General features: G+C 37.8%; 1 protein-coding gene across 4 annotated transcripts in view; it reads right to left on the bottom strand.

Annotated features, from left to right (window-relative positions):
* The window catches only part of LOC126469796 (cyclin-dependent kinase 17-like), a 205,977-nt gene that overhangs the window by 72,990 nt on the left and 113,481 nt on the right, over window positions 1-19,506 (bottom strand). For 3 of the 4 annotated variants that reach the window (XM_050097050.1, XM_050097049.1, XM_050097052.1), the window contains 2 exons: window positions 10,175-10,299; window positions 3,366-3,548 (listed from right to left, as the gene is read on the bottom strand). In XM_050097050.1, the coding sequence (XP_049953007.1) occupies window positions 3,366-3,548; window positions 10,175-10,299 (308 nt within the window). Of the gene's footprint in view, window positions 1-3,365; window positions 3,549-10,174; window positions 10,300-16,879; window positions 16,910-19,506 lie in introns of those variants that run through there. The other variant, XM_050097051.1, reaches the window with a different exon arrangement.

Raw genomic sequence — 19,506 nt, 5'->3', positions numbered from 1 at the left:
AATGAGAGGGAAAGGTGCAGAATGGTGTGTGCAACATTCATATTGACTGTCAGTCCATCTTTAGGCCTGGCCCCCTGTCAGGCATTATTTCAGTAGAGACTGTATTTCCTTAATACATGGTGTCATTTCAATAAGTATTTTTTCCATAATAGTAAACATTGAGACCATCCTTGAGATTCAAGTTTCAGATGCTCCAAGTATGTTCCACTGTACCTTAGGAGGTATTTATGTGTGAAGTTTCCTTAGAGTTTGGTTTGAAGATGGCACAAGACTCATTTTAATAAATGTCAAACAATGGAAAATCCTGAACAGAATGTAACAGTATTACGAAAAGGAGTGTTGCTACTCACCATATATCAGAGATTATGAGTCACATATAGGCATAATAAAAAGACTACCACAATATAAGTTTTCAGCCAACGCGCGCGCGCGCGCACGCACGCACACACGCACGCACACACACACACGACTGTAGCCTCTGGCAACTAAAGCCACACTGCAAAAACAGCAGCAGAGCATGATGGGAGTGGCAACTGGGTGGGGGTAAGGAGGAGGTTGGGGCAGGGAGGGGAAGGGATAGTGAAGTGCTGCTGGGGAGTGCGCAGGGACGAGGTAGAGAAGAGGGCAGGACACCTAGCTGCAGTTGGGAGGTTCGAAAGAGGTCAGGGGAGAAGTGGAGCAGGGGTAGCGGAAATGGAGAGAAGTAAAAAGACTGGGTGCATTGGTGGAATGACGGCTGTGTAGTGATGCACTGGGAAAGGGAAGGGGCCAGATGGTTGAGAACAATGACTAACGAAGGTTGGGGCAAGCAGGGTTACGGGAACGTAGGATATATTGCAGGGAGAGTTCCCATCTGCGCAATTCAGAAAAGCTGGTGTTGGTGGGAAGCATCTATACGGCATAGGCTGTGAAGCAGTCATTGAAATGAAGGATATTGTGTTGGGCAGTGTGCTCAGCAACAGGGTGGTCCACTTGTTTCTTGCCACAGTTTGTCAGTGGCCAAGATGCAAGACCTGTCCCATACATCCTCCCACCACCACCACCACCACCACCACCACCACTTGCTCCAGTCTGGTCACAAACATCACCTATCCCTTCAACGGCAGGGGTATCTATGTAGGCATGACAACAAAAAAGCTGTCTGTCTGCATGAATGGCCACTGTCAAACTGTGGCCACGAAACAAGTGGACCACCCTGTTGCTAAGCATGCTGCCCAACATGAAATCCTCCATTCCAATGACTGACTCACAGCCTGTGCCATATGGATCATTCCCACCAACACCAGCTTTTCTGAATTGCACAGGTGAGAACTCTCCCTGCAATATACTCATATCCTATGTTCCCATAACCCACCTGACCTCAATCCTCTTTAGTCATTGTTCTCACCCATCCAGCCCCTTCTCTTTCTCAATCCAGCACTACACAGCCCTCATTCCACCAATGCACCCAGTCTTTTTACTTCTCTCGTTTCCACAACCCCCCCCCCCCCCCCCCACACACACCACCACCTCTCCCCTGCCCTCCATCTAACCTCTCGGCTGCACCTAGTTGCCCTACCCTCTCTCCACCTTGTCCCCGTGTGCTCCCCAGCAGCACTTCATTGCCCTCTGTCCCTACTCTGCTATCCCTCCCCCTCCCCACCCCAGCCACCTCCTTACCCCTACCTAGTTGCCAATCCCATCATGAACTGCTGCTGTTGCTCACAGTGTGGCTTTAGCTGCCAGAGGCTGCAGTTACGTGTGTGTGAGTTGCATTTGCGTGTGCGGGCATGAATGTGTGTATTTTCGACAAAGGCCTTGTTGGCCGAAAGCTTATATTGTGACAGTCTTTTTGTTGTGCCTATCTGCGACTCAGCATCTGCGCTATATGGTGAATAGCAACTTTCCTTTTCATAATACTTTAGTAAATGTGTGTGCTGAAATGGCACAAGACTCATTTTAGTACATTTGTGTGCGTAAAACCATGCACTTTTGTCTGATTCCATCTTTTTCCCCATCTTCCTTGGACTTTCCTCAAGGGATGTGGGCTCCCAAAGTCTACTACCTCCTGGAAGGTGAACTAAACTTTTCCAAGTATCTTCCAGCAAATATAAGTACTTTTCAGATTACGGAAATTCTTTTACAAGCTTCCTGGATGCATAAGCTTGATGTCTTTTTCATAATGCCAATAAGATGAAACATAATCAGTTTAGATCTTGTGTTTTATTATAATTGTAGTTGTTCATTTTTAGATTCTTCTTTCTAATGATGACTGCCCACTCACACTTTTTTTCAGGATTAGTATCTGCTATGGGCCCATATACAGGACGGTCAGAAACAGTCTGAAAAACTTTTAACATGCTGAGAAATAATTGTTTAAAAAACAGTCATTACTTTTCACTGTTTCTCAGTTAATTAGCATCAAAGTTAGCAAATCAGGCCATTGTGCGCGCAAATTCCGGTGGCCTCCCAGATATAATTTGTGTCAGTTGTTCTCATAGCATAGATGATAGCACATGAGACCGTTCAGCTTTTGGCTTGTGTCTGATCCCTACAACCATCCCATGTCCAATTTTTGTATCACTCTCTTGCTTGGTTTTAGAAAACCAAAAGAAGAACATGTTTTGCAGCACCATCTCTGGTAGGCCACTTCAATTTGTGCATGCAGTGGCCTGATTAGGTAACTTCAATGCTAATTAACTTTGAAACAGTGCACAGTATCAATTTTGTTTCTTAACATTTATTTCTCCACACAACCTACCCTGCAACACCCTCACAAGCTTTACACACTGTTTCTGACCACCCTGTATATTACTAAGTACTTTGGAGATTTGGGAATTGGTCTACACTGTGACTTCCTCAAAAGTAAAATAGGGAACAAAGTTGGTTAAATATAATAAATCTAAATTCTGCGCAAATTCTTAACGTTGAGTCCCATCAAATATTTTTTCTCATTTTAAGATTGAAGTTTTTTAAGATTTGTGCCTTGTTAGTGACTCAAGAAATTAAATTAATTCCGTAACACTCTATATCATGTAAAATCCTGCTGCTATGGGTCAACAATTGTGATGAAGTTTAAAGTGTTATGACAGTCTAGTTTGGAGTTTAGGCATTATAATCTGAACGAATGATGGAACCAATGAAAGCATAGCAAATCACCCTTTCGAATCCTCCCTACCATCATTAATATTATGCATTGTGGTTCTTTCATACCATTTTCTTTAAAGTTGTTATTTTAACTTCTCATCCTTCTCTATATTCTGTGGAAAAGAATTTGCTCCTATTTAGTCACAAAGTGAAGCTTGGAAAAAATTTAATGGCTGTGATAGTTATAATGCCACGAACAGAAAAAATTACAATAATGCTATACTTTTTCTTATACATACCTGCCCAAGTTTATCTAACTTTGTATACGTTTCAATACGCCCAAATCCAATCTCTGAAAGTGATTGCCTTCTCGTAGCACGTGTGAGTGGACCCTCAATTGTAGGACTCACATTTTGCTTTGCAATAAAAGATTCCGGAAGATGAAGATCAGCAGGTAATGACAGTCGCTTGTTAATGTCTTGCTGCAAAATAATCACACACACATTCCATATAATACTATAAATGAAATTCCTGCAAGATTAAGTGCTGCTTTGTATGTATTGTTCTAGTAGTACTGTTGACACATTATAGTTAGCAAAATAAATGCCAGATTCAAATAATTAGCAAGAAATAACACACCACAATTCTGAAATCACAAAATGTAAAAACTTAACTAATTTCAGTATGTGCTATTTATAATGTCACAACAACCAGAGCTCATGCTTTTGTTTCCTCACGTATGACAAAAATTTTTGCTAACAATCACAATACTTTCCTTTCTTAAACTGAGGACATAGAACCAAGCCTACTTCGTATTAGTAAACTAACCAGAAAAGTAGTATCTCATTACATCAACTCTGAGCACAGATGCTTATCACATAGAAATCAATATAAAGCTTTGAACGCCTTAAAATTTTTAAGCTAAAATCTATCTACAAGCATTTAAATTATGTCCTTTGTAACAAATAAATAAACAGAAAAAACTTTGTAATTCATGGAAAAGCAAGCATACGTTTCTAGTAAACAGATAAATTGTATAGCCAGCTGGCCGTAGTAGAGAGTACTGCATAAGCCTCTTAGGTAGCAAGCCAGTAGCCATATCCATACGCACTGCAAAATGCGTAAATTTTTAACATATATGTCCATTCTTCATTTTACTCATTTTCAGTGGAGGTTGAAATTTTGCAAATGGGGTCACCAATGACTTTACCAAGAATATTAAATGTTGCTTACAATGAGGTCTACTTCACGCCTTTCAAGCACTGATGACTATTTTTAAGCGGTTTTTTATCTATGTCATGGTGGGCACATGCACGTGCATGTATGTATTTGTTAACAATTGCTGCACTTGCCTCACATTCTCCCTCCTTTTTTAAAAAAAGCGCAAATTTGCGCCACAGGTCCTTAGACAACTGAACTGGATAAATACAGTAGGGTCATTCCATTGTCAATTTAACCAATTTGAGAAAATGTTCCGGCTGATAGTCTCAGATTTGGCTGAAATTTAGCACACCAATGCTACCAAGTGCGGAACACTCATGAACAAAATTTTAAGTTCCGCTGCCAACTAGTTCCACTATTATGGCTTGCGAAAGAAGGTGGCATGACCCGGAAATTGCAATCCGCAGCTGGCAATCTATCTTCAGACCCAACTTCAGGTCTTAATAACTTTGGAACTATTCCACACAGTCCAGTGAAATTTTTACAACCCAGTAACATCCACTTAGAGAACACACTCCATGAATCAAAACACCAACAACATATTTCTGAGGGAAAATAAAAAATTCCAAAATATGATTAAAAAATGTAATACGTTAAAAGGTACATATTGTAGGTGCCCTCTATGCCAAATATAATTCACTCAAAAAGGGTATAAATTTTTTGTGGTAAGCTTAATGTGGCCTAAACACACACAGACCTCATCTTGCCCATATCAGTCACACAAGCAGAGATACATGCACACGAGAATACAAAAATTTGAAAAATTACCTAAAAAACATGGATTTTCGAAGTGTAGTAGAACAAAAGGGACAAGTGATATCCAACCCAAATTTCAAACACTGCATAAGTAGACCATAATATAATATGTGGCAAAATTTCAACTTGTTATTGCAAGGCATTTGTGTACAATAAAAGTTGACGGAGATGTATTTGGTTACGTTTCTTTTAACACGATTTAGCAAGTAATAGTGATGATGCAGACAGCTTGTTTCAAATAAGGCTGCAGCAATTGTTGGGAGCCATTAGGCAACAGAAAGTTAAACAATGGTAGTTTTCAGGGACAGAATGAGTCATTGTTACGCAGGAACAACAAAGGAAATGAGCAACAATTACAGGTTACTCATGTTTTTAAGATTCTTGTTCGGACTGGTCAGTACTGTTGTGGAAAATCAGTATGGAGTCAGAAGAGCGTACTGGTGGTGCTTTTGTTCAAACAAGTTGCTGTATTGGTAGAGCACAAGCATCTGCATGTCATAAAACAACATGTGGAACAAAATGTGGCATTCGCTTTGTACTGCATGATCTGAATGAATCGGACCAAGATATGTTGCTATGGAGATCCGGGATACACCATGTGGGCACAAGAAGTACAGTTCCATGAAACTTTAGTGTTTTTTATCATCATATGAAACTGTTTCTGGATAAGTATTCTTTCCTACAAAGAAGTTGTTTTAATCCATTTCGGATTCATACGAAGACAGTGAAGTGTAGCCTCAGAGAAATTGATATAATATCAGTATGGAAAGTGAATCTGTGCATGGGACTGTGCATGAAACCAGGACAAAAGTTATGATCCACGTGTGTTACACTGCTAAAAAATGATGAATATTCTGATAATTTACATGACAGTGATGAAGAGTATCAGCCACCTACAACCACGGCGGATGAGCAATTAAATACTTCAGTGACTGATCTTGGTTTGTCACACACAAAGTTGGAAAAAGAGACAGGCCCAGCTATGGTAGAAGAAAACTGCAAGAAGCTCAAACAGAATTAAAACACAAAATAGCTGACACACTAATGATGGAAGAGGAAGAACTATCTGCTCCAAAGGAACAGAAATCATGCCAGAAATGCTCTGATTTGGACAAAATTGTGCATGATTTGAAAGAAAAATGTGCCATATCCACACGCCAGAAAAAAGTAGCTATTCTTACCCTTGCATCTTCCAGCTGGTCTATTGACTACACTGCAAAGGAATTCAATGTTTCTACATATATGGTAAAGTAAGGTAGGAAAATAAAAGCAACCCAAGGAGTGCTTCCACAACTTCAGCAGGCTCAGGATAAGCAACTGAGTTCAGAAATAAAGGTGCTAGTGTCGAAGTTTTATGAAAATAATGACTACAGCCGAATAATGACTACAGCCAAATAATGCCTAGAAAAAAAAAAGACTATGTAACGGCAAAAATGGGAAATGTACATGTACAGATGCAAAAAAGACTGTTGCTATGCAACATATCAGAACTATATGTAGAATTCAAGGAAAAGTATCCCAATACCAAAGTAGGTTTATCATCTTTTTTCAATCTTCGGCCAAAATGGGTTGTGCCTGTAAGTGCAAGGGGCACACACAATGTTTGTGTACGTGAGACCCAACAAAATTCTAAGCTGATGTTTGCTGCTATAAAGGATTCTGGTCTGGATTACAAAGGTGCAATGAAGCTGCTAGTGTGTAACATCCATTCCTACCAGTGCATGATACACAGGTGTGAAAAGTGTCCTGGTAAGGCAAATCTTGCAGAACACATGAATAACAAACTGTATGGATGACGATCAACTTGTATCTTATAAACAATGGACACACATCGATTGCACAGGTCTTGAAACAAAGCAAAGTACAGTGGAAGATTTTTTGAAATGTGTTGTCAAAAAACAGACAAACTGACCACACACAGCTTCACAGCAACAGCACAATCGGCTTATCTCCAGTTTTGTAAGGATAATTTGAAACAAGATGAAATTCTAGTAATACTAAACTTTTCTGAAAATTATGCATTTATAGTTCAAGATGCCATCCAAGGATATCATTGTGACAGCAGTCAAGCAACTCTCCAGCCATTTGCGATTTACTATAGAGGTGAATCGGGTGATGCGTCTGTCATGAACCTGTGCGTTTTTAGTGACTGTTTAATTCATGATGCCATTGCAGTTCATGCCCGCATTCGCACTGTCATGGCATATGTGAAAAACAAGCTGCCTCACATACATTTTGCGAAATACTTCAGTGATGGGGCTGCTAGTCAGTACAAAAACTGTAAAAATCTCAAAAATTTATGCATGCATTACCATGATTTTCAGATTCACGCAGAATGGAATTTTTTCACAATCATGGTAAAAATGTATGTGATGGTACTGGTGCTACCATTAAGTGCATGGCATCACGAGCTAGTCTGCAGAACCCTAAAGAAGGTCACATTCTAACACCTCTTCAATTATTTACCCAGGTACAGAAAAATATCTCTGGCATACAATCATTCTATGTTTTGAAAGATGAGGTGAAATCAGTCAAAGAGTTGCTAAAAAGCAGACTAGAACACGTTAAAACTGTTGCCGGCACAAGGAGCCATCATCACTTCTCTCCAGCGGACTCTGACAATGTGCAGATGAGCAAACTGTCCGGTTATAACTATAGGTTCATGCACAACATGTGTCTTTACAGTGTGTCTGACTCAGGATTCAGAAGCAAAAGCAGCAACATACAACCAGGTTGCTATGTTATTGCTGATTATGATGACAAATGGTACTTAGGATGTGTTGCAGAGTGCTGTGAAGCAGAAGGTGATGTATTTGTGAACTTCATGGCACCAGCAGGACCAGCAAGATCATTTCATTGGCCACGTTTGGCAGACAAGTGTTGGATTCCTTTTAAACATATTCTTATGACAGTTCCAGTTCCTACCACAGTGTCAGGAAGACAGTACAATTTGCCCCTCAATGTACAGAGTACAGTAGCTAAAGTGTGGGAGAACTTCTGTTCGAAGCACAATCGACTGGTTTTTAGCAGTTAAGGTGCAGTAAACATTAATTAAAGGTTGTGTTAATCTGTCTATATGTTGTTGCTTAGTGATTAAACAGTTGTGGGAGAGGATACGAGAGGCAGAACAGTTTACGATATGTTTTTACAAAATTGGGTTGTGGAACAATGGCCACATCACCAAATACATCTGTCAACTTCCATTGTACACAAATTTCTTGCAATAACATGCTGAAATTTTGAGATATATATCATTATGGTCTACTTACGCAGTGTGTGAAATTTGGCTTGGATACCACTTGTCCCTTTTGTGATACCACACTTCGAAAATCCATGTTTTTTAGGTAATTTTTCAAATTTTTATATTCTCGTGTGCATGTAGCTCTGCTTGTGTGACTGATATGGGCAAGATGAGTTCTGTGTGTGTGTTTAGGCCACATTAAGCTAACCACAAAAATTTATATCCTTTTTGAGTGAATTATATTTGGCATAGAGGGCACCTACAATATGTACCTTTTAACGTATTACATTTTTTTTAATCACATTTTGGAATTTTCTATTTTCCCTCAGAAATATGTTGTTGGTGTTTTGATTCATGGAGTGTGTTCTCTAGATGGATGTTACTGGGTTGTAAAAATTTCACTGGAGTGTGTAGAATAGTTTCAAAGTTATCAAGATCTGAAGATGGGTCTGAAGATAGATTGCCAGATGCGGGTTGCAATTTCTGGGTCACACCACCTTCTTTCACAAGCCATAATTGTGGAACTAATTGGCAGGGTAAACTAATACTTTGTACACGAGTGTTCCACACATGGTAGAATTAGTGTACTGAATTTCAGTCAAATCTGAGACAATGAGCTGGAGCTGGTTGAACGGGCATGGAATGACCCAGTAATATTTACAGAATAACCATGCAATTACTGTTAGTAAAAGAAAGACTATTTCACCACAGAAAAGTTTTTATTAACAATATGCCACAGAACGAACCCATGCTACGTGCCATATTTCTTCATCTGCTTCTCCACACAGTCACCATAAACATAAAATTGTACAATGCCAATTTAATAACTTATTCCCTTCCCTGTAGCCAACATTACAATCTCACTGTAAGAGAATGCAGCTCAAAGCGCACTACATGAGCCTTTACACACAGAGGAAGAACTATCATATGCCATGAAATGACTGTGATACGACTGAGTACATCTATACATACATATTCTATGCTTTCCAAAAGCTCTTTATCTATGATATGTGAATTTGGCCCACATTTATAAAACAGTATACATGTAAGTTTGAGTTTAAACTGACTAATTTTTTATAAGACAAATTTTGTACACTCTTCGCATTGCATACAGAGATGTCTAAATCAACACTGCATGAAGCTACATATATATTAACTCGCAAGAACATAATTTGGATCTAGTAAACTTGAAAATCAACATTAGTGTCTCTCATATATATCACGCTTCATGCGCTAACAATGTTACTGTGATCAGTAAGTCAGGCTTTCACTGAAATTCAAAGCGCCATCAACAAGTTCTCCTGGATGCATATTTGAAGCATTACAGCTGCTCCAATCTTCCGATATCAGTACAAGAATGATAAAAATTTATCATTAGAGATCAGTATAAAAACAAATGTTTAAAGTGATGTTAAACTGACTCCAAGTCACGAAAAATGGTGGGCAAAGTACTGCTTTTCTCTTTGGCAGTGTTAATCTCTGAGATAACAATGACAACTCTGAATTAAACTACAATTGGAACAATATCTTTCATCCTGGACCTTCCATTGAAGTTATTCCTACATTGACTTTCCATAATATTCTAGTAGTTAACACAAGAAATTATATTTCGTGAATTCAGAAAGTCTTCAACTGCATAATTCAATCTTTTCTATAAAATCTGTTCCCCAATGTGACAACAGGTAAAAAAAATAAATAAACAAATAAATAAAAATAAAAAATAAAATTACCACTACACGAGACGTCATGTATGTACATATAAGTCTAATGATAATCATTCAGTAAAATCCAATGGCCACTTAATTATGATTAACATTTTTATACACTGATAAAGTAAGGCAGAAACACATTCCTGACCTTCAAAATATCCCTAAATAAACTTCTGCATACCTCACTCAGTCTCCGACATTTTGGACGAAGTTTCACAGGAGCTGGAGACATTACTTCATCTGAAGTTCCTGATGCCTCTTCTGATTCTCCATCAGATCCAAACCGTCGATTCTCATACACTACACCTTAAAACATAATTTTGGTACTGACTTAATGATGCAATTTATACATTTTTACAACTATAAATTTCATAGGGGTCAATCCAAATGAAGTGATCCAATAAAAATTAAGTTGGTTGCCTGACCATTTTTAAATGTTTTAATTTTTTTATGTGTGATTACTCTATAATTGAGAACTTCAAAACAATTGTTTTTAAAAAATTACCTTTCACCTTTACTGAATGGCGGCCATTTTCATTTGTAAGCGCGCACAACATTGCACGATTGTTTCTAGAAAAGTGTCCTCTACAACATTATCTATTACACAAAATACCCTAAATTCAAAAATAACCACTCAAAATTACCTGCAAAGTTTGGTATCCAAATTTTCAAAAATCCACTTCTTAGTCTCAAAAATTACAAACAAGGAGTGATTTATGAGAGTCCATTTTTTTCCTATACATAGATATCATACACTACTAGCCTCATATAGAGCAAGAACATTTACAAATGTTTCCTTAATTTTTTGTGAATTTGTGAAGTTTGAAAATTTTCATTTTTTGCGAAGTTTGGGGTTAATTATCTCAGGTGGGACTGAATATAAAAATATGATTTTTGCACAGTTTGTACACCTATATGACAGCAACATGCTGGAAAATTTCAACACTGATATCTGACTGTGAACGAAGATATGAATTTTTGAAAATGAGGAGATAATCCACATTACTCTACAAATGATCTTATGGCTGTTGCCTATTTATGTGTGACATGGGTGGGATATAATCAATTATTATTGAAGTAAGGTACTGAATTATATGCAAAAAGTGGAAACATCACTGAAATTAACATTTATATTATTTTGACATGCTTAAAATAAATATTTTCAATTAACATCCTTCAAGATGCGACTGTTTCTAAACCTGGTGGTGAATGTTAAGAACACTTATTTCTTCAGGCAGCTTCTGTGATATATAATAAGACCTCCTAGTTGTTGTGGTAAGTTCAAGCACTGAAAGTTTCCTTAAAACATGTTTCATTGGTATCCAAACTTTGTCACTAGTAGATTTCTTGAATGATGTTCTTGGGCCAGTGGGGTGGTAAAAATGCACAAAAACATCATTGTTTTTTAAACTTATTCTTTAAACATCTGCAAGTCACCACTGTCCATCATACAAACATACCACTATGTCATTCCACGTTAAAGACAGTGATGAAACTTTACTGATGCAATGATACTCATAAATTCTGGTTTCTGATGTTACATAGCATCGAACTAAGTTTTTTGCAAATGTCAAGGAATTTGCGAAAATGCCTTGTTCCTTTTATTGCTAATATAGTTTTCAAATCTGGTTTGAAGTGTTGTTTTCATATGCAGAACCACTTCTTCTTTCTTGATCAGAAAATAGGTAATGCCTTTCATATTATCCTTGCAAAAGACATACATGTCCTGTACTGTGAGAATTTGGTCTGTAGTTGATCTTTGTAGGCTGACTTTACTTACTTCACCTTTTGTTGTACCTCCTACTCCATCACACGCATTTTTACCATGGCAAGATGCAAAAAAGTGCCACTCAGCCTCCGACCCAAAGTCTACTTTGTGGTTGCACAGATTTGAAAAATTCTTTTTGTTCTTATACTGACTAACACTTCCACCTGAAAAGTATATCAGCTTCTCAACCTTGGGAAAATTTTCTTTTATGTAATTTATTACATACTTTTGAAACACATGTACAGCCAAAGTGTTGTGCTCCAAGTAGTTGCTTAGAATGCAAATTGAAGAACTGGAAACTTCCTCTTTCTCATTTTTGAAGTAGAGAATAAATGGATGCACTGTTGCCTGGTCATTGACCCAGTGGTACCTTTGTATTGCATCCTGAAGCACAAATGTAAAATTTTCTGCAAAATCAGCTAGCAATATGCATTCAGTTTCATGAAGTTGAGCTTTTTTGTCCTTCAAAAACTTACTTTGGATTTTAGAAACATAGTGGTGACTTTTGAGTTTTTGTAAGTTATCAATTAAAGATTCAAAGTACTCTTCCTCAGATTTAACCATTGTTATCATTTCTGTCCTATCAGTTGTGACCCACTGTTTGAAGGTCATACTGTCTGGCATTTCCTTATCATATTCGTGAAACAATTCAATAACAGTTTCCTTACCAGGGCATTTATTACACAAACTCATCATGCAGTCATAACTGTTAGTGTCACAGACCATTAAATCTAGTAACTCTTTGTAGTTAAGATCACTGAGTTTTGCACCCGCAATCATCAGTTTGACATTTTGATGATATAAACAACCACATACAGAGTGTATCTCTGAGGATCCAGCCAAAATACACCGCTTAGGGCAGAGATCACAAAATTTTGACCTTCCAATTTTGCATTCACAATGAGAATTTTTGAAAGCTACATAAAGTTCATTTAAATTTGACAGCACTAGTCGTTTCTGCTTTGTTACTTTAATTCCATTTATAACAACTCTTTTGCAATCTTTGCAACCTGGGCACATTCTACTGTTTTCCTCATCTTCAAAAAAATTGCTGAATCTTTTTAATTGTTTCTTCACTTATACCTACTCCTTTCTTATTTCCTAAAAGTGGAAGAATGCCTTGCTCTTTCACTAATTTTTGGGTTAGTTTAACCAAACGATGAGAAACGTTGAATTAATGAACTATTCCTTCTCTTGACCATGAGTCAGGGACCAAACTTAAAATTTTAACTTTCTCCTCTTTAGATGTCACTGAACATTTAATTTTTAATTTCTCTATAAAGCTCAAATATCCAGTGTCAGATTATGCTGGTGGTAGGTTTTCTTCTTCTTCTTCTTCAGAAATAATGTTGGTATCTGCATTATTAAAGCATGATTCGAAGTCTTTTATAATTTTGTCTGAAATTTGTTGCACCTTATTTTCAATAGCTGCTTTTCTTTTTCTGCTACTTAATTTTATTATTTTTGAAGCAGGAGATATGTCTAACTTAGAACAAGCAAAATCCAATATGCTAACAGCTTCCTCATTACGAATATAAATGTCATTAACAAGGTTACATGATTCTGGTTCTGGATTCACAACAAATATTTTTGAGTAACAATTTGGGCACAGGGAATTTCCAGGAATCATATTATGTTTCACTTGGGAAGCTATTTCACTCTCACATAACAAGAACAAATGTTCAAGTTTTATTTCCCTCAAACCTTTAGTAATAGGCTTTTTATGAACTTTCAGTGGATCACAGCACTCTCTTCCAAAAATGTGGTTGTACTTCAGAATATATTTCTTCTCATGATACTCACACACTGATGTTACAGAAGAACTTACTCAAAATTTAAACAAAGTTTGTCTAACTTAATCAAAGTCATTGACATTTTTCAAGTATTTTGAAACTGAACCATAAACTGTTTTGTGACACACTTCACTTGCTATCTGTCCAACAGAGCACTGTTAATCCCTGTTATTGCATTCCAGTTAATCTCTCAAAATTAGCCGGCCGCTGTGGCCGAACGGTTCTAGGCGCTTCAGTCCGGAACCATCCTGCCTCGGGCATGGATGTGTGTGATGTCCTTAGGTTAGTTAGGTTTAAGTAGTTCTAAGTCTAGGGGACTGATGACCTGAGATGTTGAGTCCCATAGTGCTCAGAGCCATTTCATTTCTCAAAATTAATTACAAATTACACACAAAACAAAGCACATAACACATTCTACACTCTTGATGAAGTATGTAGATTCACTCTAACAGAGGTTTCAGAACAGGCTGACTACAACAGTGCCACACCCAGCAATAATGTACTTCTTTATTGACAATAAACCTAAACGTAAATGGGCATTTTTATTACCATAGACAAAAGCGAAAGTTCCTATTGTTTAATATTGCATTATGAAAAATAAATAAACTAAATGAATATTGGGTGATGGTGTTAACTAAATATATGTCACAATTAAATTTTATTAGAATGAAACAATAAACCATTTAAATATGCAACAGCCATAAGATCAGTTGTAGAGTAATGTGAATTATTTACTCATTTTCAAAAATTCTTATATTTGTTCATAGTCAGATACCAATGTTGAAATTTTTACAATATGTTGCTATCATATAGGTGTATAAACTGTGCAAAAATCATATTTTTTATATTCAGTCCTACCTGAGATAACTAACCCCAAACTTTACAAAAAATGAAAATTTTCAAATTCCAAAAATTCATAAAAAAATTAAGGAAACATTTGTAAATGTTCTTGCTCTATATGAGGCTAGTAGTGTATGATATCTAACTATAGGGAAAAATAGACTCTCAGAAATCACTCCTTGTTTGTTATTTTTGGGACTAAAAAGTGGATTTTGAAAATTTTGATACCAAACTTTGGAGGTAATTTTGAGCGGTTATTTTTGAATTTAGGGTATTTTGTGTAATAGACAATGTTGTAGAGGACACTTTTCTAAAAACTATCATGTCAATTGCAATGCTGTAACTTAACCCAGTGCAGAGATACTCAAATTTTCGCTAATGTCTCCAGACTGAAAAATCGTTGCGCGCCTCCAAATAAAAATGGCCACCATCCAGTAAATGTGCAAGATAAATTATTTTAAATAACTGTTTTAAACTTCTCAAATATAGGGCAATCACATGTAAGAAAATTAAAATATTTAGAAATGGTCAAGCAACCATTACTGGACTACTTCATATGGATTGACCCATAGAGAAGATAAAAGAAAGATAAGCAGTACTGGTATTGGGCAGGGGAATTAGCACTACTTCAGAGGGGTCTATACGCTGAACTCTAGAATTACTTGAAATTTATAGTCATAGTTTGGTAATATGAGTTTTGACTGTCAATAGTAATAAATTCCTAAAATTACAAAAGTATAATGGACTAGCCGATCATTTCACTAATCATTTAACTTACTAATGCAGACTCATTTTGTCTGCAGAAATGGCTCACTAGTTGAAATGGTGATTTAACACTTCCTACATGAAGCCACAGAGGGGTTTAGTAAAATAAATAAATAAACAAAAACATTTTGAGATTTAACTGATGCTCTTCAGTGTGGGCAACACCATGGTGATACTGATAAATGAATGACATAATTTGGAAACAGGAAAAGTCAAACAGTTGATTCCAATGTCATCTACCTAGGAATAAACTTACTCTTGACTGGGACACTGGTAACTCCTCAAAGTACCACACTTGGACTGGCACCATTTTGTAATATACATCAATTACTTACTACTCACTGTATTAAATAGCTTCTGAGCTGTTGTATGTGCCAATAACATAAAAATATTTGTTAAGGGATGACATCAGTAACCAAATAATAAAGCTAATGATGGGTTAGAGGGAATCAGTTCTTGGGTCAAATTTAATAGGCCGTCTCTCAACAACAATCACGTATCATATGTTCCATTTCTCAAACATAATTCTGTTGTGGGTGATATTCTACATCCTTACATAGTTGAGTACCTCAGACATCTGGGACTGACAATAGATAAACTTTAATGGAAGACACAACCTCATGATCCCCTGCAACTGTTAAATGCAGCTAAGTCTATTGCTCGAATAATGTCCACCACCAGTCTCTGTAGTAATTCACTTAAGCTAATTTACGTCACATCCATTTATTCCCTGATCTCATATAGAGCAATATATGGGGGGGGGGGGGGGGGGGGGGGGGGTGCAACTTAATTCAGGTAAAGTGACTACTTTCAGCCTAAAAGTGCGCCGACCGGGGATCACATTCTGCTAAATCATTAATCTGATGTATGCCACTATCGAACAAATTTATGATTTTTACTCGGGCAAACACTGCAGCGTATGTAGTCCCCCGTGACATGTACTGTTTACAAGAACTACAAGTTCCATATTAAATACTACTAGTTCATTAAACCAGCTGAATATGATGTGTATCACAGACAGACTCCAACTTACTTTTTACACAGTTTCAGATGAAGTTCTGCTGTAATACTGGCGGAAACACTTCAGAAAATGACATGTTTATTAAGAGTCCATTCAGGCAGTCTCTTAGTATTTCTTACTTTCTTTATTATCTGACAGGCACAGTTACTTATTTATTTATTTGCAAATTATGGGCATGCTGTTTAATCACAGGCTAGTAGGAGATGTCTCAGATACCAATGGATTGTGTTGATCCATCAATCATTGCAGTTAATACAGAGCAAAATCAGTATTATAATGCAGTGGACCACATCACATTTTACTTAACTAATTATAAAACATTATCTGAATTCTGTAATGAAACCCATAAAAACGTTCTACCACATTCAAAAAGATACACTAGGGAGTACACATACATACAAGTCGTGACATTGCTGGTAAATAAATAAGCAACATCCTTTTTTACTTTCAGTGCTGTTTCCATTCCAAGTGTCAAACTGAAACTGTCACTACTGTGAACACACACACACACACACACACACTAATAACGCAGAAAAATCTACGTGATTAAAAACTGAAAGAGTTTCTTAACACCACCCCCCCCCCCCCTCAAACAGGAAAGCGCTAAATACGCTCATAGTTTTACGCAGCAGAAACCAACAACAATGGGAACTGTGACACACCAAGAAAGTGTAGAGCTCACCAAAATACTCTAGTTACCTGTCTGCATAACTGAACCGTCGAAGCCCCGAGCTGCGACTACACGCGCTCCCAGAGTAATTTAATTAAATCAGTAAGGCGCGCGCAAATCCGTCCATCTGGTGGCAGTCACACTAAACTACCTACTTCCCCCGAGTCGTGCCTGAATACTCTACCACGCTGCTACGGCGTCACACGAACCAATATCTCTCTTACAAGGCACTGTCTTCAAAATTATGAAGCAACGATGTCTAGTGAACTGATCAGAAAGGCATAGTGGTATTTTCAAGATTCTTATTTGTGAGAAGATACGAAATCGTAACGACTGGGGAAAAGGAAGAATGGAGCACTCATGAGGGTGGACTCATGTTATAAACTGTATTATAAACAATGAAAGAACACACATATCTGCAAAGTTAATACATTTCAGCCTTCTCGCTACCTCAACTTTGGGTGTTTTACGTGGACGAGACTAACAAGCATCCACAAATTAACGACAGTTTATCTGTTTTGCGACTACTGTTACATATACGAACGGTTCATACGTACGCCTTGAAATTAGAAATGCTACGGCACATTATGGGACAACTGTATCAAGAACTCTTTAAGTACTTTAGGCGAAGTGTTTTTCTTTTTTCAGTAAATCAGAAAGTAAATCCTTATGTATATGTTTACTGGACAATGTAACTACTACTTCAGCAAAATAATAAAATTTTACAACCAGTTTTATGTTCCAAAGCGACAACTAGCACAAATTCCAGTAATATTATTAATGCTGTCTCCTTTATTCTACGGTCATGGCGTAGTCCAGAAAGAATGTCACGTTTCGTGACCGCAGGAAGTACGTATGACGCATCCACCGACTACACATCACATCCTTGTCTAAATTACATGCACCGGAAGAATTTAGAAGCACCGAAATGGCTTGGTGCTCCGAAACATCCTATATACACTAGGCAGCCGGGAGTCGTAGACCAACTACTACCGCACTTTCGTAACATGTAAATAATGAAAGTAATGGCAGTCAGGATTTCCCTTAGCTCATAGTAAAGCCTTTAATGTAATGTAAGGTTGTCCATTAAGTTCTGATCCACTGCAGGCTCAATCTACTTCCATTCTTTCTGGTGCATGGTGAATGTTTCTCCATTAACGCACGCACGCTCCCAACGCTCTAGTTCATCACAAGTATGTTCGATGGACTGATTTATTTGTTTCTTTAAAGCGTTTTAAGACTGTAATTATTAGCACCCTGACAAACAATATATGAAACGAATATGGATAAACCGACTTAGTTCTGGCGGGGATAGCTTGCGTCACTCCACGATACGGATAGTCGTACGTAGGTGCAACCACACGGGAGAGATGCGCGTGGAAAGCCCAGGCTAACGTATGTTTTCTGAAGTGGGATAGCGGCTTTTTCAGTATTTGGAGGGGCAACGATATGACTGACCTGGCATTTTAACAGTAGCATATCAAGGAGACTTCTAGATTTATGGCACAGTTCTAGATTTATGGCACAGTTCTATATTTATGGCACACGTCACTCTAGATAATGGTGTAACTCAATACCCCGCCCACACATCTCCAGTAAATACGCTTGTTACCATCAAGGTCATGGGGAACCCCATCCCCTGGAAAATCCACGGATCCCGGTGTGGTACATCCCAGGTCACAAAACCACAGTGCCAGTCTTGTGTATGAATGAGAATGCGGCTGAGAGAGAGAGTAAGAGAGATTATACCTAATATTTTTATGGGTTTAGTGTTCATGTATATAGATTTATCCACATTGTTATGGTCTTCAGTCCGCGCCCTCCCATACAGCCCTGTGTTTTCATTGCACATTGCAATATTTCTACATATCTCTTGAGATAATAATACAACACCAAAAATGGCTACATTCCATACAGAAAGTCAATACTCAAATCTAAAATATCCTTTTCTAACACTGTCTCGAAAAATAAAAATAAGGTGAAAGACTACACAGCATACAGTTTGGACTTAAATTTAGGGGAATAAGCTGCGGCAGTGGCATCGGGGTATGCCCAGAAGGCCCTTATCCACCCCTGGTGTTTGTTTAAATAATGATGCAAGTGGAGAGATCCAAACTTGAGAGTTAGGAAAAGCTGTATGCAATGACCGTACACGTCTGAGTAAATAGTAGATTTGGGGAAGGGGTGGGGGGGGCGATCATATAATGTAGGACATCCTTTGTTCAGGAAATCTGACGTAATGATGCAAGTATTCCAGAACTTTGATTCTTACACCATAGAGCCAGTGCCAGTATACTGAGTCTTGGATTCTGACGTCATAGTGTCAGTGCCAGTATTCCAGGTCAGCCAGTATGATAATGTGCATTCTTGGCCTTCCCACCATATTTACACTATGTGATCAAGAGTATCCAGGCACCTGACTGAAAATAACTTACAAGTTTGTGGCACCCTCCATCGGTAATGCTGGAATTCAATATGGTGTTCGGCCACCTTTAGCCTTGATGACAGCTTCCACTCTCGCAAGCCTATGTTCAATCACGTTGCGGGAAGGTATCGTGGGGAATGGCAGCCCATTTTTCACTGAGTGCTGCACTGGGGAGAGGTATCGAAGACGGTCGGTGAGGCCTGGCATGAAGTCAGCGTCCCAAAACATCCC

This window comes from Schistocerca serialis, chromosome 3, assembly GCF_023864345.2.
Source record: "Schistocerca serialis cubense isolate TAMUIC-IGC-003099 chromosome 3, iqSchSeri2.2, whole genome shotgun sequence".
Taxonomy (NCBI): domain Eukaryota; kingdom Metazoa; phylum Arthropoda; class Insecta; order Orthoptera; family Acrididae; genus Schistocerca; species Schistocerca serialis.
This window is presented reverse-complemented; position numbering and strand designations above follow the sequence as displayed.